This window comes from Choloepus didactylus, chromosome 9, assembly GCF_015220235.1.
Source record: "Choloepus didactylus isolate mChoDid1 chromosome 9, mChoDid1.pri, whole genome shotgun sequence".
NCBI classification, from domain to species: domain Eukaryota; kingdom Metazoa; phylum Chordata; class Mammalia; order Pilosa; family Megalonychidae; genus Choloepus; species Choloepus didactylus.
The window spans coordinates 127459950-127483389 of NC_051315.1; the positions used below are offsets into that span (position 1 = coordinate 127459950).

Genomic DNA, 23440 nt, shown 5'->3' on the forward strand with positions numbered 1-23440 from the left:
ACTGAGCCAGGGACAACCAAAAGGAGCAAGTTGTTTTGAGGATAAGTGATCATGTGTGAGGCAGCAGAATGAAGAGAGAAAAATATGGATTCCTATCAAGGGAGATGGCATATTTGTGTCCTGGCAGGCAAATGCCAAATTGTGTGGCTGCAAAGGAGAAAAGGAGAGAGGTTAGCAGGACAGGCAGGCAGCCGTTAAATCAAGGGTCATCAAGTTCTGGATTTATCCTCTTCTTACTTCTTGCATCATAGCAGAACTTTTATCTTCTGCTCTTTGCACATAATTCGGTCCTTCTTGCTACAGCACAAATGTGACATCAAAACAGTCTATGAGTTGCCAACAGCATCCCTCCCAGCTCTGGACGCAAAACTTAAAGGCACAAAACAGTAAGGCGAGACAGCCTGTAGTCTATCAAATGACAAAAACTTACAATGGAAGAACTAAAACCTTCGGGGAAGAGTTCAGAATGGGGAACATACAGCAGTTGTCCAGAACTAAAACCAGCCTCACCAGTTGCTAGAGGTCAGTGATGTGGCCATTTGTGGCTTCCTTTTTGGAAAAGCATAAATGAGCTCTATTGTCCTAGTATCACCTGGCTCCCTAAGGATTTACCATTGCACCATAAAGCCAGGGTCTCAACCTTTTCCTCTTCTGATTTTTGAGCTTTTACTAATAAGGAACAGCAGTGGGCCCTAAATGGCTTTTCAAACAACTTTTCACGTTTCAGTACTTAGAAATGGCATCTGTGCCATTTTGATGTAGTCTAGCTCCTAAAACAGCATCTGCAACCACATCAACGATGAAGTCAAGCCTTGCTCATTTTCAAAGAAAAATCTCTAAGCCCACAAACATTTTTACCAATGTGTAAATGTTTCAACGTCCTCCCACAAAGTCATAGCAAGGATTCATCTCACAACTGTGATTTTGAGGAATGGTAACCTTTTGCCTATTTCCAATTTAATTCCAATAGTCAATGGAAGATTCTCATTTGCTCTCTACAATGCCCGTTTTAAAGTATGCAACCCAAACACAAATGAACATGAATCAATTCTTTGACTGACCCCTACTATCTGCTCAACCTTCTGCTAGGCGGCAGCTACCGAGACATCTCCCCCTGCCCTCGGCGGGGCTCATGGCCTAAGGAGATGGGGGCCTATGAGGAGTGAGGGACTCAAGGGTCTGGAGACCCAATTTGGGTCCCTTAATTCAGCATCTCACGGTTCTACAGTCGCTTCTTGGATTCCATTCCAGCCTGGGTCTGGAGCCAGTGGCCTTGATTCTACCGCAATGACAATTCCAAGAGGTGTGGATAAAGGGAAATTGCAATAAGGCAATTTGAAGCCCTGTAGTGAGGTTAAATTATGCATTCCAAGTGTGAACAGCTGATAACAATAAAAGATAAATTATTGAGTTCTTGCTTTGCGCCACATGGTGCATACTTACTGGGCTAAGCGCTGATCATGTTTCATTCCCCCAACCACCTTTTGAGAGTGGTCCCATGATAATCCCCATTTTACATATGGGGAAACTGAGGCTCAGAGGCCATGGCACCAGAGCAAAGTCAAGTGGCCCTAAGCATCTGAGCCAGAATTTGAAACTGCATCTTTTTGACCCCTGAGATGGTTGCTTCGCCCCCAGGTCTTACCCGTCGCTTCGTAACTCTTGAGCTGGCTGCTTCCTATCTCCCAAGTGCCCCCATGGGCTACGCGTTGTACGTGGTGAAGGTTCTGTTTACTCTGGCCCAGACACTTTTTCTTTAGAAAGTGGACCTTTTTCCCAACAGCATCTGTGGAGCACACTGGCTTTACCACGTTTGCTATTTAAGAGCAATCACGTCCACTGATGGATTCAAAAGTGTTAGATGTGGCCTGGATATTAAGTAGAGTCACGGCCAAGACGCTGGGCAGTTTGCTAATGACTAATGTTGTTATATTACTGCATACCTATTTCCAATTGCATATAACCAGATAATACTTTTGAAGTAATTAAAAAAATTATGGCCATTTTAACAAATGAAGATGCTGAGGGCAGGCTGGGCACTGAGCCTCATTTTCTTATGGGATCTGAGATGCTGATGGTCAACTGGCAATCAGTGAGGGGCACAGGCCTGAGTGGATGAGGCTCAGATGCAGCAGACACCTGCACTTCAGGCTCTCAATCGCCATTCAGGGTAACTGAGACGCTTAAGCCAAAAAAACAGACACTTGGGTGCAGCCACTGGGAACCTCAGAAATCTTCTTGTGATTCAAGGCCTCACTCAGCAGAGGAGGCCTAGAGAACCAACACTAGCAACTTGAAAACCCAGTCACAAGAAATTTCCCTGAAGGCTTGCTTGTATAAATAATTTATTTCTGTTCACAGCATCATGTATGCATTATAAAAGGGAATGGAAACAGAAGAGGATGATCAGGACAGAGAATTACAACTGTGGAAACAGAAAATGAAACCAGGAGACACAGCCCCAACACCATTCCAGGGAAATGGGGAAGAGCATTGAATGAATGAACTCATTCTGCAACGAAACTGGCCTCCTTGTGTCGATCAAAAAACATTGCCAAGGCTCACCTGGCAAGGCCAATTTCCTCCATGTGAAACCCATTCATTCTCCAAAAGGCGGAAGGCATAATAATAAATCACAGATGGGGGGGGCGGTGACCAGTCCCAGGTGAGCTTATGTACTTCCTATTTCATCAGAAATGGGCTATTATTAGGTCAAACATTACAGAAATCAACTGAAACTCTGGACTATTAGTTGATATAACACAAGGCTTTACTGCACAATTACTAACAGTTGACTGTACCCTTAAGTGTTGATAATGCAAAAAACACTATCATTTTGCATTGTTTTTAAAGCATGACAGGATCTGAACAGTGATCTGGAACCTAAGAATCGTCAGCACGAGGAGGTTACAGTATTTGGCATCTGCAATGTCACAAAATAAATATATTATTCTCTCAATAGTGTGGAACTACCAAAATGTCAAAGTGCTTAAGAAGTTGTTGCATGTGAAGAAAATAAAGGAAGGTGGATTTTATTTTATTCTATACAGAATCCTCAGATGATGGGGCCAGCCCATTTAGAAATCAGTGAAGATGCTGTCGATATGTAAACTGAAACCGTGCAGGCTTTTCAACACTGCTTAGCTGTATTTCTCTACTGAGTTTCTACAAAAGACCAGAGTTGGAGGGGTACCAAATACACCGACAAAGGATATGAGGAACATGGGCTACTGGGTTTCTTTTTAAAAAATATTTCATATAAGAATGGGATTTTGAGCAGGAAGCCAGAACATCTACCTCTGGTTCTTAAATTAACTTGCGGCGTGCAAAGGACAATAGGTATGGACTTGCAATGGACTAATTCATATCTCAGTCATGGTCATGTTCAATTTCTATAGGCCTGCTTTGTAGGAAATATATAACAGTGGGGGAAGGGGGAACCCCATGATTCTACCAGTAACCATGGATTCAAACAGGAAATAAAAATCAAAGAATACGGTTAAATTTCCCTTTTGATACTGTGTTTCACGGTAAAGGATAGCCTCTGCAAACCAAGACTCGGTCCTGATTTTAAAGGATTTTTAAAATTACATTATTAAAAATATGCATTTATTTTTCTTTTACCTAAGCCTCTTTCAAGTAAACTGTTAAGTACCCGGGTCCTGGTGACCATGACGTCACAAGCTTTCTTTAATCTCAAGCAATGGTTGTTTGCATTTGGCTAAAGTGCTGCGGGGCTCCCACAGGCCAGGTTACACAAGAATGGATCAGAAAGGACCTCATCCTTGTGCTTTTCCTTCGCTTTTAAATCCATGCAACGAGGTCAGCTTTTGCAACAAGGTGGGGTTTCATTTTTTGGTGCATGACATCAAATACTCAAAGGAGACATTTTTAATGAAATACTTAAACCAGATATGCCACAATGAACCAAATCAGAAATCTGAACATGTCGCTACTTGCAGTGTAAAGGGACATAAAAGGGCAGGACAAAGTCTTTTTTTCCTAAGTTGAAAATTTCTAAGGTAAATATTCATTTGTAAAAGTTTTTTTTTTTAAATCGCGTCTGAAAACCCATCACCACACGGTTAGTATTACAAGAGGCATCCCTTGCAAAAACCATCTTGCAATTCAGCACACATCTACAGCTGGTGTGCTCATACAAACCAACCAGTAGGCTAAGGGAATTTAAAATTCCACACATATGGGTCTAGGTGTTTACGCTGATTACACAGCACAGTGGGGGGTTCCCTGTATTGCCACGTAACCCCCCCATCCAGCATTTACACCAAGAGACTTACCCTTTAAACACCTTTAACAATCCTGCAAACAGTAAATGCATCATTTGCCACCACCTCCAACAGTTGTGTTGTTTTGTTTTGAATTTTTATTGGTCTCTTTGTGTGATAATGACCTAGACATGGAGAGAGTCCAACCCATCTGGAAGATGTCTGATTCCAGGTGAGGTCTCACAAAACCGGTCTTCTGTAGCCACCACAAAGCACCAGGAAAGGGGCATCTCTGCGGCCATCTCCCAGCCAAGGCCAGCACCACTTCCCGGTGTCCTCAGGCTGTGGCATAGTCCCAGGCAGTCCACGCTGCCAGCTCCTTTGGGTCCAGAGCAGAGCCAACGAAATCTCAACAGGGGCCTGCCCTGTGACATAAAATTATCCAACACCTGCAGCCTATGTGCGCAAGGGGCACATATTCCCGCCCAGCACCCCCCAGAGCCAAATGCCCCCTGATGGGTAGCCCCCAGGGTTCTGGGAGCTGCATGCCTCAGGTAACTCACAGGTGCAATTCCCCCGGTGGGGGCGGGGCAGCCTGAACTTCCGACCCTGCTGGAGTAGGAAGAAATCCCTTTTGTCTCTCGGATATCTGAGCCCTCCACCTGGGGCCAGGAGGGCAGAAGGAAGCAGGACCTGCCGTCCACTCTCCCCGCTCCCGCGGTCCCCGACCGTTCCTTCCTGGGCTCCCCCACCCCATCAGAAGCTCTCGGGTCCAGACAAAAGGTCCCCTGAGCTGGGGAGGGGGCAGGTCGAGGGCAGGCTGGCAAGTGGGCCTCACACCCGCATTAAGTCACTAGTCCCGCCTTTGGGTGCAGAGATTCCGTTTTAAAAATTGGAAGCATCTCTTTGGTTCGCTGCCTTTGTTCGCGGGCGCGGGTTCTCGCTCCTCCACCCAGCCGTTCATTCATTCCTGACTCACTCGCTCCCCCTCGCCCCCGAACGCCGCCCGGCGCATTACCGCTTCTTCTTCTGCTTGAGAGACTTCCTGCGTTTCAGGATCATCTCATAGAGCTTGTCCATGCCCTCGGTGAGGCCCTCGCCGATGATGGCGCACGCCGGCTGGACGTGGTAGGTGGTGGCCGGGATGAGCTCGTGCAGCGCCAGCTGCTTCTCGATCTCGGCCACCGGCAGCGACTTGGGCAGGTCCTGCTTGTTGGCGATGACCAGCAGCGGCGTGCCCTGGTTCTCGGCGAACTTGGTCACCTTGTGCAGCTCCGTCTTGGCCTCCTCCAGCCGGTCCACGTCCACCGAGTCCACCACGTAGATGATGCCGTCCGTGCAGCGGCTGTAGGACTTCCACAGCGGCCGCAGCTTCTCCTGGCCGCCCACGTCCCAGAAGTGGCAGCTGATGCCCTTGGCCGTGCCGTTGCTCAGCTTGATCTTCTCGGTGTTGAAGCCGATGGTGGGCACCGTGTTCACAAACTCGTTGAACTTGAGCCGGTAGAGCACCGTGGTCTTGCCGGCCGAGTCCAAGCCCAGCATGACGATGTGCAGGGACTGGAAGGCCGAGATGTTGGAGGAGATGTTGCCCATGGCTCCTGGCTGCGGCGCCGGCCACTGCGGCTGCGGCGGGAGGGCGCCGCCCCCCGAGTGATCACCCGGCAGACGCGCGGGGCGCACCTGGGTCCGCCGGCCGCGCTACCCGCGGGCACCGGTCCTTCGCCGCCGCGCGGGCTCTGCTCCCCGGAGCGCACGGCTTCCGCGCGCGCTCACACGCCGCGGCCCCCGCGCCAGCGGCCACCCCGGCCGGGCTCGCGATCGGCGGGCATCGTGTCTCTCCGGGTGGGCTTTGTCTCCGGCGAAGGCGCCTCCGATGCTGCGGCGGAGGCGGGAGCGCCGGGCGGGCGGGCGGGGACAGGAGGCTGGCGCCCCGCACTCTGCCCCAGGCCCGGGCTGGCTCTGCGGCTGGATCCGGGCCGCGCCCCGCGCTCCGGCCGCTGCCCGGGTTCTCCGCAGGCGGCTCCGGGATTCGGGCTCCGAGCTCCTGGTGCTCGCTTTTGGCCTGGGGCGGCGCGGCGGGGGCCGTTCCCGTTCTCCGGACGCGCCAAAGAGGCGCAGGCGGGGCGCGGGCTTCCCCGGGGGTCGCTGCCGGCCCGGCCGCCTCGCTGTCCCCGCAGTCCCCGCGCCGCTGCCGCCGCCGCCAGCCTGCAGCTACCGGAGGGCGCCGGGCCCCGCCCCCCGCGCCGCCCCCGCACCGCCCCGGGCCCCGCCCCCCGCGGCCCCGCCCGGGTCCCGCCTGGATGCCGGGATGCCCTGCGCCCTGGGCCCTGCGCCCTGCAGACCCTTTTCGCGCCTTCCGCGAGTTGGAAACCTCCCTCCCGCGCTTCCTCCCGCGCCGCGCGGAGACAATGGCGTGGGAGCGGGCTGGTGCTCCCCAGGCGCGGACGTATCTTATAAAAATAGCTCCTGGCCCCTCCCTCGGAGTCCCAGCGGGCGGCCTTGTCTGGCCGGTGACCGAGCTGGGGGCGGCACAGCCTTCTCCCGGGAGGGGCTTCGTGGGTCCCCGCGCCTTGTGCGGCTCAGGAAAGGGCAGCGTCCCCCCGAGGGGCTGGGCGAGTGCCCAGCTGCGGAGTCAGTATTACGGTCAGGTCCCCACCACCCCAAAGTCCCAGCGCCCCCGGCCCGGGTGCGTACCCGGCCTCCCGGCCTCTGCGGAGTCCGGGGAGCCCTGGTGGCCCACCTTTTCCTACCTGGCGGCGGCGGTGGCTGTGGTGGTCGGGAAGTAAGATGGTCGGTCACGATGTGGGGGGATAAGGGGAACCACCTGCCCCATACAACCCGCTTGACGGCCTTATTTTGTACACTCCGTCCCTGCTGACATCCTAATAGGAGCATTAGCTTCTCGGGAGAACACCCGCTCCCACCCCGCTTGGAGAACTGAGAATCCGCGAGCCGCAGGTGAACAACTCAGCAGGTGTCACCGGCTCCACGTGCACCTTGGGGTCCCGGAGAAAGTGTTCATAGCTTGCAGTGGGTGGCATCGTGGGCTACCAACAGCAAAGCTCAGGCCTTCCGCTCCACCTCCTGTCACCCCGAGTCCGTGGTTTCATTCTGACAAATGTAGGTCCTGTCTGAGAGTCCGTTATCCACAGCGCGTAGATCTGGTATAAAGCTGCTTTGGAGGGCAGGGGGCTGGCCAAGGAATGAACATTTTTCTAGCGCCAGACTTAAGAAGCAGAAAAGATGGAAATGGGGCCGAAGGGGAAGGAAATGAAGATCATAATCATTTGTCAGTTAAAAAAATGTATCTTTAGAGAAATGCTTTTCGTTAACACCTTACCTTCACAAGCTATGATGAAATACATGATTTGGTTGGTTCCAAAGCATCTGAGAAGACAACACCTGTAGAGGGAAGGACAAGACTGGATCCATGGGCCACCTCCATCTTTGGAATTCCCAAAGGGACAGTGTCATTGCAAGTCATCCGTCTTCCAGAGCGGGCCCAGGGCTGGGAATGGCCTTGCAGGGCTTTCCCGGCAGATAAAGGTGCCGAGGCCTGTGACTTTTGCTGAGGTGGAGCCGACATCCAGAAGACCACTGGGATTTAGACAGAGAACAGAAGGCCTCTCTGCTCTCTGCTCTCTGCCTGACTCCACTTCCCATCCACAAAGCCATTTTAACTCAGTAGGCAATACAGCCATAAGCAATCTGAATTCATTTACAAAGGACAGAAATTCAAAATGGAAATTTATTTGGGCAACATGGGAATTTATTCATTGGCATCATTGAAAGCTCAGGATATTAGGGGTTTCTTCAGGTATGACTGGATCCAGGAGCTCGAGATAAGACTTTAGGACAGGCCTCTCTCCAGCTCTCCTCTCTTCCTCTCTGATGATTCTTCTTTGTCCTGGCATCTCTGGACTCACATCCTTGGATGAGAGATAGAAGGAAGAAAGTGCATCTCATTTCCAGCAACTCCAACCAAAGCCTGGAGATTTTTGGCTTGTCTGGCCCGGCCCTGAGTCAAGCACTAGTGTCCAGGAGGGTAGAACACACTGACTGATGTGGCCCAGGAGCTAAAATTAGGGAGGGGTGGTGGTTCCCCAAAGAAGAATCAGGGAACTCTTACCAAAATGGAAAATTATACTGAGAAAGCAAAATTAACAGATGTCAGCGTAATTTATAATGATGTCATTTCAGTTACTGGGAACACTGGGTAAATAGGATTTTGTATTTTGGGAGTGATTTTCTCAGTTCTCTTCAAAGTCTGCCACTTAGACGGTCAGCTTCTTGTGAGAGTATTTCCTTTTTTTTTTTTACCTTCCCCTTTGCCACAAACAGGGCCTAGGTAGGGCCCCAGCCCCAGGCTAGGTTTTGATTAACAGCCGAGGAACTGGGCATTTAGAAAGTGGTTGACCAGACTGGCACCACCTTTTCATCCAAATGCATGTGATCTGGCTCCCCAAAATGAGCTTAAAACTCTGAACTCATCTTGGTGTCCCTTCCAGCCACCCCAGTCAGGTCTTGCTTTTATTTAAAGAATAGTAGGAAGGAAATAATTTAGTAAAATATCTGATGTGTTTTCTTGGCACTGTATTAATTACTGCCAATACCCTCAGTGGTTTTGACTGGAGCCCCTACGTTTTGTTCCCCTGTGGTGGGGTTTGGCAATAAAGGGCTGTCTGTTGTCCAGGAAAAAAATAAAAGGATTTAACAGAGATTAATAGAGGCTTCCAGAAGGAGCTGCTACCCAGCAACTCACCATAATTGAATAGCAATCACTCTACATTCTAATTTCACTCACCAGGTGATAAGTTGATTTTACAGTTGATAATTTTACTTCTAACACATAAAAAAAAAATGTCACTGGGCTAAGTCAACTAGTAACTATCCTTCAAATATGGATTTCAATGGAAATACACGAATTATGAAAGGGAAAGTGATGTTTACCACTAGGTCAGAATGGAAAGCTTGCTTCGAGTCTGTTTCTTCCTGGATGTAACTTCATGGCTGACAGCCTGGGCTCTGTCAGCAGGCTGGGTAGCTACCACTTGTTTCTCCACCCTGTCCTAGCCATTTTTCAAGCTCCTCATCTCTAAAACGTCTGTAACACATCTGGTCCTTGTGAAGATTAAATTAAATCACGTGTGAAGTGCTTCCCACAGAGCATGGCACATAGCAAGCACTCAGTCAGCATTAGCTCTTATAACTGCAATGAAACCAGTTTTCTAATGTATATAGCCATTTAAATAATGACGGATGCCCAGTTGGCACCCGTTCCACTGAGTGGAAGATACTGGCTGCATTATGCTGCTTTCTTCACTTTAATCAGAATGAGACATTTCTCAAAGAATGGCATGCACTTATGTCCTGTCTGAGACAAATTTTACTTCTAACAGTTGAGGTATTTCAGCTCCTCTCCCCTCTATTCTGCATCAAGCTGGCTTTACACCCAGAGAACTCAATTAGTTCAAGTAAACAAAATGCGATAACATGGCAGTAGTTTTGAAATTGCATCCTGAAATGTTCTTTGTTTATTTCCGTTAAGTGCTTAGAAATAAAGTGGGCCACCGATTAAAACAGCTTTAGGGTGTTGTCTAGACAATAGAGCAATAAATCGTCGCTATCATCTTTGCTTTAGTAAGGGAAATGGGATAAACAGGCAAAGGAGAGCATGCCGTCCGTACAGGACTGTGGACAAGGGTAAACATCAGAACGTAGGCATGTGCGTGCGTGTTCTGATTAAAAACCTGCAATCCATTGCTGGGTTCCAGTTCGGGGCCCCTTATGCTTGGCTGTTACGATACAGGAGTGCCCTCTACTGACCTTCCCAGATAATAGGCGAATCTACAGAGACGAATTTGCTGGGTTTTGTTTGTTTTGTTTTTTAAAGGCGCTTATTTTTTTTCCTGTGAATAAAAACATAATATGCTTAATATAAACAATGTGGAATTTACAGTAAAGTGTAAGGAAGAAATCAAATTCATTCAGAGTCCTATTACTGTAAAACCGTTTCCTGTTAGCCTTTAACTTCTTTGTACGTTTGCTTCCAGGCTTTCTTTTTCTCCACATGTGTTCCTAGCAAAAAAATGCAAGCACTCTAAAGACAGCGTTCTTCCTGCCCTTTACCATGTAATGTCACATCATGAAACTTTTCTGTGTCATTAAATATTCTTCTAAATTATATTTGTAAAATATTTCCACTATCAAGCAGGTATATTAAGTTGTATTTGGCACGTCTTCTATTAACATTTACATTGTTTCTGGTGTTTCACTGTTACAAATAATGCTGTGATAAACACCCTTATAAGTAAATATTTGCCACATATCTGATTACTTCCTTAGGAAATATTCCTTGGCATGAACTGCTGGGTCAGTTATGAATGTGTTTAAAAGCTTTTCATAACTAAAGCCAAACAGCTTTCCTGAAAGCTTTACTCTCCCTCTCACTAAGGCTAAGTGTCCAACTTGTTGCATTCTAGAAATTCTAGAAGGCATTGACCATTATGAATAAAAAATACCAACAAAATCCTACGAAATCATATGTAGAAAGTAGTATCTCAATTTTATTTTAAGGTGTATTTAGTTAACCAGCAACGAGGTGAGACCTTTTTTCTGTATTTTTGTTAGTTATTTGTATCTCTGACTTTGAAAAGTATCTATTCCTGACTTTGTTTATTTCTCTTTGGGGTTGTGTGCTTTTTGTCTTTTATAAGAGCATTTTCTATATTAGGGATATCACCCACTGTTCTGTCATATGGATGGATGGGCAACAACCACTTTTGCTGACTTGTAATTTTGTGTAGTATTGTTTGGGCTCGCAGAAGGGTTTAATTTTTATATTTTAAGTCTATTGTTCTTTCTATTTCTGCTTAATTAATCATGCTTAAGCTTAAGAAGTTCTTTTTTTAATCCAGAGATCAGAAATGGTTCTTTTATCTTTTCTTCATTTTTATGGTTTGCATTTGTACATGTTGAGTTTATTTTGATTTTCAGTGTGACATGATGGTATAAAAAGATTTTTCTCCTGCAGTCTCTTTTCGTCTACCCCAATCATTCTCTGACCCCACCTGGCTCAGAGTTTTCCATAGGTGTGCCTTTGCCACAGCTGAGCTGTCAGTTGGAGGCAAGCCATTGCCTGCATGACAGACAGCCTATGGTCCTGCTTTCCTTGCTGACAAGTAATTTAAAATCTCTTCTAAAGCAAGCAAATATATGAAGGCATGGAGTGCAAATTTCACATGCAGTTTTAAGGTAAAACACAATTGGGCACTGTTCTGGTTTGCTAATGCTGCCATTATGCAAACTACCAGAAATGGATTGGCTTTTATAAGGGTGTTCATTTGGTTACAAATATACAGTCTGAAGGCTAGAAAATGTCCAAATTAAGGCATCAACATGAATATACCTTCACTGAAGGAAGGCCAATGGCATCTGGAAAACCTCTGTTAGCTGGGAAAGCACATGGCTGGCATCTGCTGATCCTGGGTTGTGTTCCAGCTCTGCTCTCAGCTCCTGTGCTTTCTTCAAAATGTTGCTCTTGGGGCATTTTGTCCTCTCTTAGCTTCTCCAGAGCAAACTCTGGGCTGGCATCTCCGAAGTATCAGCAAAAGTCTGCTTTCAGTGGCTGTCTCCAGAATGTCTCTCTCAGCTGCTCTCCAAAATGTCAACCTCAGCTGCTCTGAGCTCCCTCTGTCTGTGAACTCTTTTATAGCACTCCAATGATTTAATTAAGACCCACCCTGAATGGGCAGGGTAACACCTCCATGGAAATTATCCAATCAATAGTCTTGCCACAGTTGATTGAGTCACGTCTCCATGGAAACACTCAGTCAATAGGTTCCAACCTAATCAACACTAATACTTCTGCTCCATGAGACTGCATTAAAGAATGTGGCTTTTTCTGGGGGACATAATAAAACCAAACCAGCACAGTCACTGATCGTGGGATTTTTGGATTATTCTCCTCAGGTACACATTCATGTGCCATCATGAGCCTCTCTGTGGAGAACTTTGAGGAGCTCTGCCTTCCAACCTCATCTCTGTGACTACCAAAACCGTTTATAATCTAGCCTGCATCTGCTTGTCGTGTCCTGTCCTTACCCTGTCTATCTAACGCTTCAGCAAAGCTGAACTGGACTTCTGGATCAAGTTGTAATCCCTAATGCCATGGAAGTCTCTGCCCCCTACTGGAATCATTATTGTAGGTTTCCTCTCCTAATTTCTACCCAGCTGCTAAGGGATTAAGCCAAAACTTAAATATTTCACTGATTCCCTCCCCTCAAGAGTATATGGATTCACTTTTCCTCTTTGGAGTTTGCTAAAAGCAAAGCAATCATCCCAGCAACCAATGCCACCCGAGCCAGAGGATGCAGGAAAAGACCTCTGCGTGTGGCTCTTGTTGCAGCTGGGTAGCCTTATGCTTTGGGGTGGTGGCACAGCAGATCTCCAGGACTCTAGTTTCTGCCTGTTCTTGCCACTGCTTCACTGTCATCAATGGCACATCATTGGTCCCCCAGAGAGCAGCAAAGATGGACCTCAGATTCAGCCCTTAGAGGTTATATCTGATGCCGAGGAGAACTCAAATCCCAATACCTTCTTTGTGGGGGTCTCCAGTCAGATGTCTCACTTACTTGTTGGGTTGCCAGAGAGTGTGGCACAAAGGCTTCTGCAGTTGGTCGTAAGCAAGCAAGGAGGACTTGGGCATCAGGTGCTGTCTACACCCATCACAGCTCTCATCACCATGCACGTGGGCACAGGCAGGAACAGCTTGTTAAAACCATCCGTGCGGACCTGGAGTACCTGGCCTTCGAGACCCAGGTGGCTTGTTGCTGCATCTCACCAGTATTTTTTTGGATGGAGAACCAGGCCATTTTCCTTGTAGCTCACCAGGGCAGAGGCAGAGTAGGCAAGTCATCGTGGAGGAGAATGAAAGATGCCAGCTGGGATGTGGGTGGGGAATGTAGGAGTGGACAGGGAGGGGCCAAGTTCACCATTAGAAGCAGGCTTGGTGGAGCACCACACACTTCCATCCTTAGGTATGCTATTCCCTCTTCCTCAAATGCCATCCCTACCAAACTTCCAAAGCGCTTTCTCCTAGGCATCTTCCCAAAGCCATGCAAGATCCACCTGGCAGATGGGTTGGGGAGGTTGGAGTTGGTCTGATGCTGTTCCCACTGCTGCCATTACTTAATCAAGAAAATTCTCCAACTGCACGGTGCCACTACCAACACTTCCAAAATGTCACTAGGGCCAAGCTGAAGGTGATTGTAAGGGGAGTGTTGATTCTACTGCTTTCAATGTCTTCAAGTTCAGAGACCCTACATAATACCCTCCTTATCCTCAGCTCTTGGGGAGGAGTTTGTAGAGGAAGGACTGTACGCATTTAGAGTTTTCAAATAGCAAGTCAATCAAATTGTAATGTCTCTTCTAATAGTTGCGATGCTTATCCTTGTCCTTGCAAAAGTGAGGGCAGCCATCCTCCAAGTTTCTCAAGCCGCTGCCTTCAAGTTCCGGCTCAGGCACTGCCTCCTTCTCAAACATTCCAGATGCCTCAGGCAGATCTAAAAACTTCTTCCTTGTTCTTTTTGCGAATTTCTGAACCCGATTAAGACAACTTTCTCTCTGAATTATAACTGTATGTTTGCAAGCGTGTCTTCCTCCCAGAACTACAAGTTTCTTGAAAGCAGGAAACAATTTTCCATTTAATTTTTCACTAAGCACAGTGCTTAATGCCTGGTAATCGATCAATCCTCATTTATTGACAATGACTAAGCACCTGGTTCTCTATCAAGAGGGCTGGTACTAACTCCCTCAGAGCCCCACTAAGAAAGCATCAAGCACCCATGGGTGCTAATGTTTGGGGCTCAGCGCTTGGGGGTGACAATTCTCAGATGCATAGTTGGGTCTTGTCCATGAAGCCTGAGCAGAACAGGAGGGATGATCTGCTGGAGGATGGGATCCAGGAACCTGGCAGCCTCAAAGGACTGTTACCAGGAAAGTGGTTCAGAGGATCACTGATAGACTGAAGAGAGAGGAAAACAGCATCCTGGAAACCCAGCTAAGATTAGGGAGCAGAACAAACCAATTTTGCATTTAGTTCAGTCAGAAGCCTTTGGCAAGCAGGAATGGAGAATGGGGCCAGGAGGCAGGAATAAAGGAGGCCAACTGCACAAGAAAGCAGCAAACCTGCGCCTGCTGGGGCCACGCGGTCCAGGAGGGACATCCTCCATGTGGTGGCAGTGGTTGACCGCGAGGGACCTGGCCAGCGTTCCAGAGCCCTCAGGAGTGCCCGAACAACACTGTCTGCATCTCTCCTTTCCCAATCTCCAGATTCCATCAGTCAGCTCTCCCCCATTCCAGGTGAAATGCCATCGTCAGGCTCCAAGTGGAGAGAGCTGAAGACACCGGCTCCAAAGAATTTTTGTGGGTGGGGCAGTAGGTTGTGGAGACAAACACAAATCTGTGAGGCTTGGGGTCTTTTGCTTCGTTAAAATGGTCCAAAGCTAGCAACAACCCAAATGTCCATCAGCAGACAAATGTAGAAGCAAAATGTGGTACACACACACAATGGAATGTTATTTGGCCATAAGAAAAAATGAAGTTCTGAGACATGCTGCAACAGGGAAGAAACTTGAAAACATCATAGTCAGTGAAATAAGCAAGACACATAAGGACAAAATGTGAGTGATACCACTTTTAAGACATGACTAGGAACTAGCAAATTCACAGAGATGGAAAGCAGATTAGAGGTTAGGAAAAGGGGTATGGGGGACAAGGGAAGGGGGTGTGTTTTTTGTTAATGTTTAAAAAAAGAAATCAAATTTCAGGGAAGTCGGAAACACACAAAATAATTGGCAGGGTTTTATTGCCAACTAAATGTGAGTGGTTAGTGTGAGGAAGGAGGCAAAGATACAGTGTTTCTATTTAGATGGAACTGGGGGTACCATTCACAAAATTTATGAAAATAAATAAAATCTGTGTTTCTGAGAGCCTAACATCTCTGCTTCCTCTTGGTTACCTTGGCAGTGCTTAGTCTAAACATATATTGAGTGATTTGTTCAATTTTGGGCTCCAAACTAATAAACACAAGAACATACCCAGAAGAAGTTGTCCAAGATGGTCAAGGACCTTAGAAGTGATTTTATAGAGGAAATATGGAGGGCTTGGAACTGTTTGTCTTGGGAAAAAAAATTTTTGATAGTTGAAAGCCTGGAAACAAAATAAGTCTCCATTGCTCTATTGTCCATTCATTGTCATGGTTTTAATGAAGAAGAAAAACGTTCCAAATTCCTATTGTTGATTCTTGCCAAGCAGCATGGTTGAAACGATTCAGGTTATCAATATTCCCAACAAACATTACTGCTACTAGCACTTTGTTGTTTCTGCTGATTTGGGCAAATGACAGCCAAACTACCTTATTTTCTCCCCATTCAAATCCTCGTTATCAACTGTCAGCCTTTGTTACATGCCTGAAATAGATATGGTCATTTAGAAGCCGTTAGTTTCATATAAATATTATTTTCAGATATATTCTTCCTAAGTAAAATTGTCTTAAATTGCTCCCTGATATTTAAATTTCTTTTATAAGTGAGCATTTATTAAGGACATTAAGACCCTAAACTTTGGAACCCAAGATCTTCTCAGGGTACTAAAATGACAGAAAATTCCTCCTTTCAGAGCAAGTATCTCTTTAGTTCAAGGGGATGTAAAAGCTAGGTATGCAAAAGTTATTTCTGATTCCTTTAATAATTCAGTCACCATAATCAGATTTCTACTCTAATAGCTACAATAGGAGGGGAAAACCCAAACAAGTAACAATAAATATGGGGTGATTAGAGAGCTGTACCATGAACCGAAAAGTATTTGATGGAATCTTGAATTCCTCTCTTTTCCCCTTCTACCTCCTCCCCAGGTGAACTGGGATGCCTATTATTTTCATTTAATTAAAGCCTAGTTGGCTGGACCCAAGAGGGATGGAAACAATCGCGCTTTTGTGCCTCTGTCAAGCCCTGTCGGCTCCATTGCTGCTCTGTTGGCTGCCCTCCCTTTGTGTGATGTTGTGCAGTCACTCAGGATGGCTCATCCCTTTTAATACAGCAGTCGGCTTTTTGTGTTCCTGTCCTCCATTTGGACCGGGCACAAGCATCTGAATAGAGTCCTGTGGGCCCGTTGCCGCCTTTTTTGGAGGAATTGCCACCTAAGATGATCATCTGCTCCTGCTGAGTGACCCGGGGCTGATGTAATCTAATACTTGACTCCATCTATTGTAGAAAATCTCTTCTGCTCTCTTGGTCCTGCCCCACACAGTCTCCTAAAACTGCTTTCTTAAGGTCATTGATGAAAAATCCAGAGGTCTTTGGTTCCCTTTTTATTACCCCACCCCCCACCCCCGCCACATTCTTCTTAAAAATCTCCTCTAAGAAAACCAACTGGCCTGGCCAAACTGAAGTGTTCAGATCCCCCCCTTTTCTGCTCCACAGGGTGCCCCTAAGCTACAGGACTGGAAGGGAGACGCTCCTAGGGTCAGAAAGTTCTAGAACCCAGCAGCACCTCCAAACAGGCATCTAAAACTACTTTCCTCTTTCATCTCTTGCTGCGGCTGTGGTGTCGGCCCCCATGTTCCGTCCTGGGCCTTCTCCTCCTCCCATCTCTGAGGAGGTAATCCCATCTATCTCTCATGAATTCTCAGTCTCTATCACCACCAAAAGCCAGCAGAGGACAAACATACAGCACTGAACTCAGAGCTCTATATATATCGCCACACGATTGTCTGGCAGGCGAATCCACCAGCACGCAGCAGACTCCTTCTCTTTCCCTTCCTTCTGCTCACCTCCTACATCTACCTCAATCACAGAGTCCAGATCATTCCACTCTAGAAATTGCTCTTGGGACTAAAACAATGAGTCTTTTCAAATAATATTTATTGTTTTTCCCTCGGTTCAGGGAAGTTGCCTTTACTTAGGTCTTTGATGAATGCTCTATTTATCTATCTATCTTCCAACTTTTTTTCCATAAAAAGGAACACACTTCCACTCAGGCATGTGTCTCTATCCACTTTGCTTTGCTTACATACCCAGGAAGGAGGTGGCCAATCTGATTGATAATTGATAATTCTTTGGTCATGTGTCATTAGTGGGTGATAAAGGGATGGACGTAGGCTCAGCGTCCCTGTCCCCTTTTCCACCTGTCCCCAGGATGGGATTGGTCTTCTCATGTTTTAGGGATATTGAAGGGGGGAAATCTTGCTTAGATCTTTGGCCCAAGCTGCTTTCTTCAATCCAGCTTTTACCAGCGAGTTCTAGAAAAGGGTGAGAAGCAGGAGGCTGACCATCAGCATTTGCCTAGCTTAATGAAACAATAGGTAGGTAGCAAGTGAAGGGATTTAGGCCTCAAAACCCTACTCTCAACCCCTAAAATAACCTGGAAGGGCTTCTCAGTAAACCCTTTGGCATCCAAAATAGAATGTGAGGAGACATGGCTTCTAGATAACAATAGAGAAAACTCTATGGAGAGAAGAGACCCAATGAAATGGCACCAAGATGAGATGAAGGGACACCTGGGACTAATGCCAACAACAACAATAAAAATAATGGCACAGTGAAGAGAACTTATTTCCTCCTCCTCCTCATTTTCCTCCCATGTCTTATTTTTGACATTGACTTTCTGGTCAAAGATTTTTGACCAAATATTCTGTGGAGGATCCAGCCCTTCATTTGTTGATAGCATAGCAAGCTTTTCTCTCCAGAGAAACTGGATATCCAAGAGCACCAAGATAGAAATGAGTGAATTTATAATTTTTGTTAGTATTTTTTTATTAAAGTAAAATATTTACACGGTTTAAAATTCAGAAGTTACCACCCCACCACCACCACCACCTAGCCACACAGCTTCTCTCCTTAGAGATGAATACAACTGTCAATTGCTTGTATATCCTTCTAGATATTTATTCTTTTTCAGAGAGCTACACCCTAGGGAGAATGTATTTATGCTTCTCAAGAATCCTCAGCAAAGGAAGCAAAAGTGAGAGCAGTATCCTCAATTAATTTGATAGTAAGTCCAGGAGAACTAAAATATGGCCGGGAAGCACCAAGGCAGATCACTCCAGAGAGAATGGAAGCAGCTGCCAATTCTTTCCTGCTGCAGTCACTCAAGCCCTTAGACTTCCAGCCCATCCCTGCCCATCCCTGGGCCCAGGAGGATCTCTGTTCCCACAAGCAACTAGAATCACCTTGGGGCTCTGAGCCCCACATACACACTTGAGGTCTCCAGGCCATGGGTTTGCAGCTTTCTCCACGGTTCTTACTGGGCACACACCATCTAGAAGACTGAGCCCCTGCTCGGCTGGCGTCCTGACCACCTTCTCACCCTTTGGAAACCCATCTCCCTGTTTCCTATGGCTGTAACTTGTTCAACCCAGATGCAACACTCCTCTGTCTGCTTTGTGACAAACTGGTTCTGGTGGGAGGAGTGATGATAAGAGATAAAAGGTAACCCTGGAAATCAAGACAGCAAATTTCTAGTCCATTATGGCTTAGGATGAAAAGACCAAATAAAATAAAACATGAGCAAAGAGATGAGAATAAATTTAATTTCTGTGATGGAAGAAACATCCTTTTATTGAATTATAGCTTATTTATCTAGTATTTCTTAACTTAATTTCCGGCCTGCTGTTCATGGACCATGTCTTTGTTTAGGATTTTATCTAGTGCTAAGTGGGCAAAATAATTGCATACAAACAATCCTAGGTTTTTCTCTGCCAAAGAAATAATATATTCAAATATGAAAACTATACCCAGATCCTAAGGCAGGACGATGATTCAAATTCCCAGGATTGAAATCAATTTTAGCCAGTATGGACATGGAATTGGCTCTAAACAGGAGTGTACCCTGAAAATTTGTTTGTAGTGTTCAGAAACTGGAATGCCCAACTGTAGCAAAGTTATTAAATAGTTTAAGATACTTACATATAATGAAAACTATTAAAAAGCTATTAAAAAGAATGAGAAAAACCTGTATGTGTTGACATGGCTAAGATAACCCAGATATTGATAAGTGAAAAAAAGCATGATGCACAATGCTCTCTTATTATGAAAAATTATGTATACACATATATATAATTCAGATACATTAGATAGAGATGGACATGTGCATGCATGTATGTGTGTGTGTGTGTGTGTGTGTATGTGTGTGTATGATATGCACAGGAACTTTCCAAGCAGAAAAACAAGATACTATTGGTGATGATTATTTCTGGGGAATGGATCTTCCTTTCAGGGATGGAAAGGAGGTTTCTGTTTGATTCTAAATGCTTTGTGCTGTTTGAATTTGTTTTCCATGTGCAGGAAAATGTTATTTTTATCATGACAAAGGAAGCCCCCCAAACCCATTTAGCTAATGAATGTATGCGCAAAAAGAAAAATGCCTGTGTGCATATGCAAATTTACTAAGCCTTCAATTCTGTACTGCAATCTAGAAAGAATTAAAATAAGCAGAACCCATGTCCAGAGAGTGAATTACCTACCACTCTAGCAATTGTCAAATATCCATAAAGAAGTGATTCATATTCAGCTGTGTGAGATACATAAAAGTAGCCTTCACGTATGACTGAGATATCGGGCTTGGGAATCGCTTCCAGGAGCAAATTTATGGAAAGTGCCATTTTCCTCCAGAGCTGTTGTTTTGCTACCTCAAGGTCAGGCTGGCAAGGTTAAGTGCGATATTAACATTTCCAAGTGCTTTCCTTTGGAGGTGAAAGTGCAGGAGTTGTTTTAGCTCTTCTGAAATCTTCACCCCTTCAGGAAGGTGTGATATAGCCTATATCCCATTTCTTTGAAGGTTTTCAAATGATTCCCTTCAGGGCTGGCCCCGAGAGATAAGGCAATGGACTGTAACAAGCCTAGAATCCTGGAAACATTTTGTGCAACTACTTAAAAATAAAAAATTCTTCCTTCTGCTGTATGTGCCTGCAAATTATCTTTTCATAATGACATTCAATCTATATATTACACCTTGCCATACAAAAGTGTTGGGGAAGTAGCTTTCAGGAAGGATTTCCATAGGTAGGATGTCACGGTCCAAGAGGGCTTTTGTAGCCAAAAGACTAAAGAAGGCATTGGACACGTTCTGAGACATGAGCCTTTATTATGGGGCTTACCTACAGGGTGGGAAGTCGAGTCACATTGCCCTGAATTCAGGAGCTGCTCTGAATAGCAGCAGGTTCAGAGCTCAACTTGAAAATACTCTGCACTTTGGGGGGCTGAATAAGCTGGTTATAAGGGCTCGATATTCCAACAGGTGTAAGAACATAAGGCAGGTAGTGGTGGGGGGGTGGTAGTCGTGCAACATAGGAGGGATTGATTATAATCAACAGGGAGGAGGGGAGGATTATAGATTATCTCGTAGATAACAGTATCTTAGGGAGTCTCAGGGAGGAGGTAGATTACATTTAGCACCTGATATTACAAGGAGGATAGGTCAAACATCAACTGTCCTAGGTCAAGCAAACTGCTGTGTGCATTCTTCAAGGCACTTGGGGGCCCGGGGCTCCCACATAGAGGGAGAATTGACTTTACACGAGATTTTCTCCTACTTTTTCTGTTAGTCCGTCAAAACTAAGCACAGCAATGTTAGATGAAGAGCAACTAAGATGGAAGAGTGGAGTCTTTCACGTTCTGTGCATGGATCATGATTATCTGGACAGAGTTCTCTTTCAAAGGATGTGAGTTTCTTATATATCAGTCCTTCTTATCAGCCCAAGACACAGTTGTTCTCTGATTTGCTAAATCTGTGCAATAGCAATGGACAGTCCTCTCTTTTACGCATAGATACCTCTTGTGGTAATAGCATTTTAATGAAATCATTCTTCCAGATCATTTTTAATTTTTGACTCCTTAATGAAATTGTATAAGGAACCAAAACGTGTAGAATAAAACCCTGTAATTCAAAAAACAATTGCGTGTGGCCAGGGCAGTCAAACATGTCATTATGGCTGGTATTGATCTCGTCTGCTCACACCACACTGACCTTTGCCCCCTCTACGATAATTTTAGTAAAACTCATTACTTTCTATTTCTTTTCAGAACAGTGTAAAGACACAAGCCAAAGAGCTTATCAGCAAGTTTGATTTACCTGAATGCAGAGGGCCTGAATGCAGCGTTATTTGTCTACTTTTCCCATTCTAGAAACTTCTATCATAGACACCAAGATACAGAGTTGGAAATGATATTAAAAAATTTCAGAGGATCCTCCAAGTCTCTTGAGACTGATGTGACCTAAAAATTAAATTAGCAGCATCACCACTTCTTCTGTTTTTAGAGTGTTTTTCCCCCCTCTTTTGCCCAGTTAAAGCCATTCTTCTGATAAACACCTTCTGCAGCAAATAATTTTTCATTTTTTTTAAGTCTGCAGTCACAGTGCTTGAAATGGTTTGGGGGCATATGCAAAATTGCTGAGAAATCAACATTGAAGAAGGCTTCTATTAGGATTATCAATATCAGTAGCCAAAGAATATTATTTCCATAGTTAATCCTGTTTCTTTAAATACACTGGATTTTTTTTTTTCTATTCTCAAGTCACTTCCAAGGAGGTAAGCCCCTTTTTTGTTATGTAAATTCATGAGCATAAAAACTTTCTTTGTACTGGTTATGCTTAAAGGTGGTCACATATGTTAATCTGTAGTGGATAAATATCATGCATTTATTCACAAATATCTAAGATTTAAGTTAGTTCAAGCAACTTCTGGGTGAGGGGAAAAGGTGATTACAATATGTATAAGATATGATCCCTCTTCTTTGAAATCTACTCTCTGGTTGGAGACTTAAGTAATGATGCCTTTTCAGAAAGTGCTTCTCTTTCATCTCTCCTTATTTTGTTTTCTTTCCTTCTCATAACCTGCCCTCTTTTTCCCTGCAGATTTTCAATTTCCAATTTCCTTCTTTCCTTTTCCCCTTCTTTGCTTATATCTCAACTTAAGCAGAGAATTAATCTGGCATCCCTGGAGGTATTTAGGGCCAGAGAACAGCTGGCTCTGCTCTTTTGGCTTAGACAACCCAGCCTTCTCCTGAATCCTTAGCCTCTTCCCACCCTTCCCAATAAATGCACCTGCTCTCACGAGCTGTGGGGGTTTTTCTATGGTCCCAGGTCCACGAGGACTTCCCCTCACCCTTGTGGTCGAGCCATGGACCATAGGGCCAGCCTGGCACAAAGGTTCATTCCACCTCCATTTTGAACAAACACACGAAAGTGAGGACTTACAGACGGGTAGATGAGAAAGCTGCAGACAGCCTGCCTGAAAGCAGACGACATTGCAGAGACTTGCTGATGCGCGAGGGCTGCAAAACTGCACCATCATAAAGACATGTGATTGACCGGCCCACTCTAGAGTCACAATGTAATAGTCCATGCATGGAATATAGAAAACAGTCCAATTTCACAATGGAAATGAATGAATCCCTGTTTCAAATGGAAATACAGTCTTTGGAGAAATACTTTGATGTTCCATTACGGACACACTTGCTTGTGAACACGCATTGTGTGCCAGCCGATGGAATCACCCAGTCCTGGGCCTTCGTGAGAGATGCAGACAAACCAACAGGCCAGCAGAAAGCGGTGGGGTCAGTTCTGAGAGAGGAGTTAGCCCAGAGCACTGGGGGAGGGGAGGAGAGGGGCTCCAGGATGGCTCCTGGACAGGCGACCGCTGAGCAAGGGACATAACAAATGGGCCCTGGGTAATGAAAACCTGTTGGCAGCTGTCTGGGTCCGATTCTGTCCCCACATCCTCTTGAGGGCATGTTGGTCCCTTGGTGGTCACGGGGCAGGTGGTGTGTCATGAACCCACGGAAAAAAACAGAAGCTTCTCTTTGGGAGGGTGTGGACTGGGCCACTGGGCACCTGCACAGGGTGCACCCAAAAGCTCCGAGAGGGCAGGATGCTGACAACTCCAGGTGGCAACCCCATGGGTGGTTTCTCTTGGAGCCCCAAAGGCCTCTGTGCCCCAGTGTCAGGTTGGGGATAGAAATTATGCTTCTACCCTTGAAATCATACTGCCCACTTCCAAGGGCAGCTCTAAAATTCTGCTGCTTTGGAGGACAATGCTGATAACAACAAAAATGGTCTCCACTTAAATCCACCAGAGTGTTCCTATGCCAGAAAAGTCCTAAAACCCAGAGGCAACAGCCTGTTTAAGATCAACAATCAGATGCAGCCCCCTTCCC

General features: G+C 45.7%; 1 protein-coding gene across 1 annotated transcript; it reads right to left on the reverse strand.

Annotated features, from left to right (window-relative positions):
• Positions 1–2328: 2328 nt before the first annotated feature.
• ARL4C (ADP ribosylation factor like GTPase 4C) lies at positions 2329–5847 on the reverse strand. The gene has a single exon (XM_037850260.1). It carries the CDS (start codon positions 5817–5819, stop codon positions 5241–5243), a length of 579 nt encoding a protein of 192 aa, XP_037706188.1. The 5' UTR covers positions 5820–5847; the 3' UTR covers positions 2329–5240.
• Positions 5848–23440: the final 17593 nt, after the last annotated feature.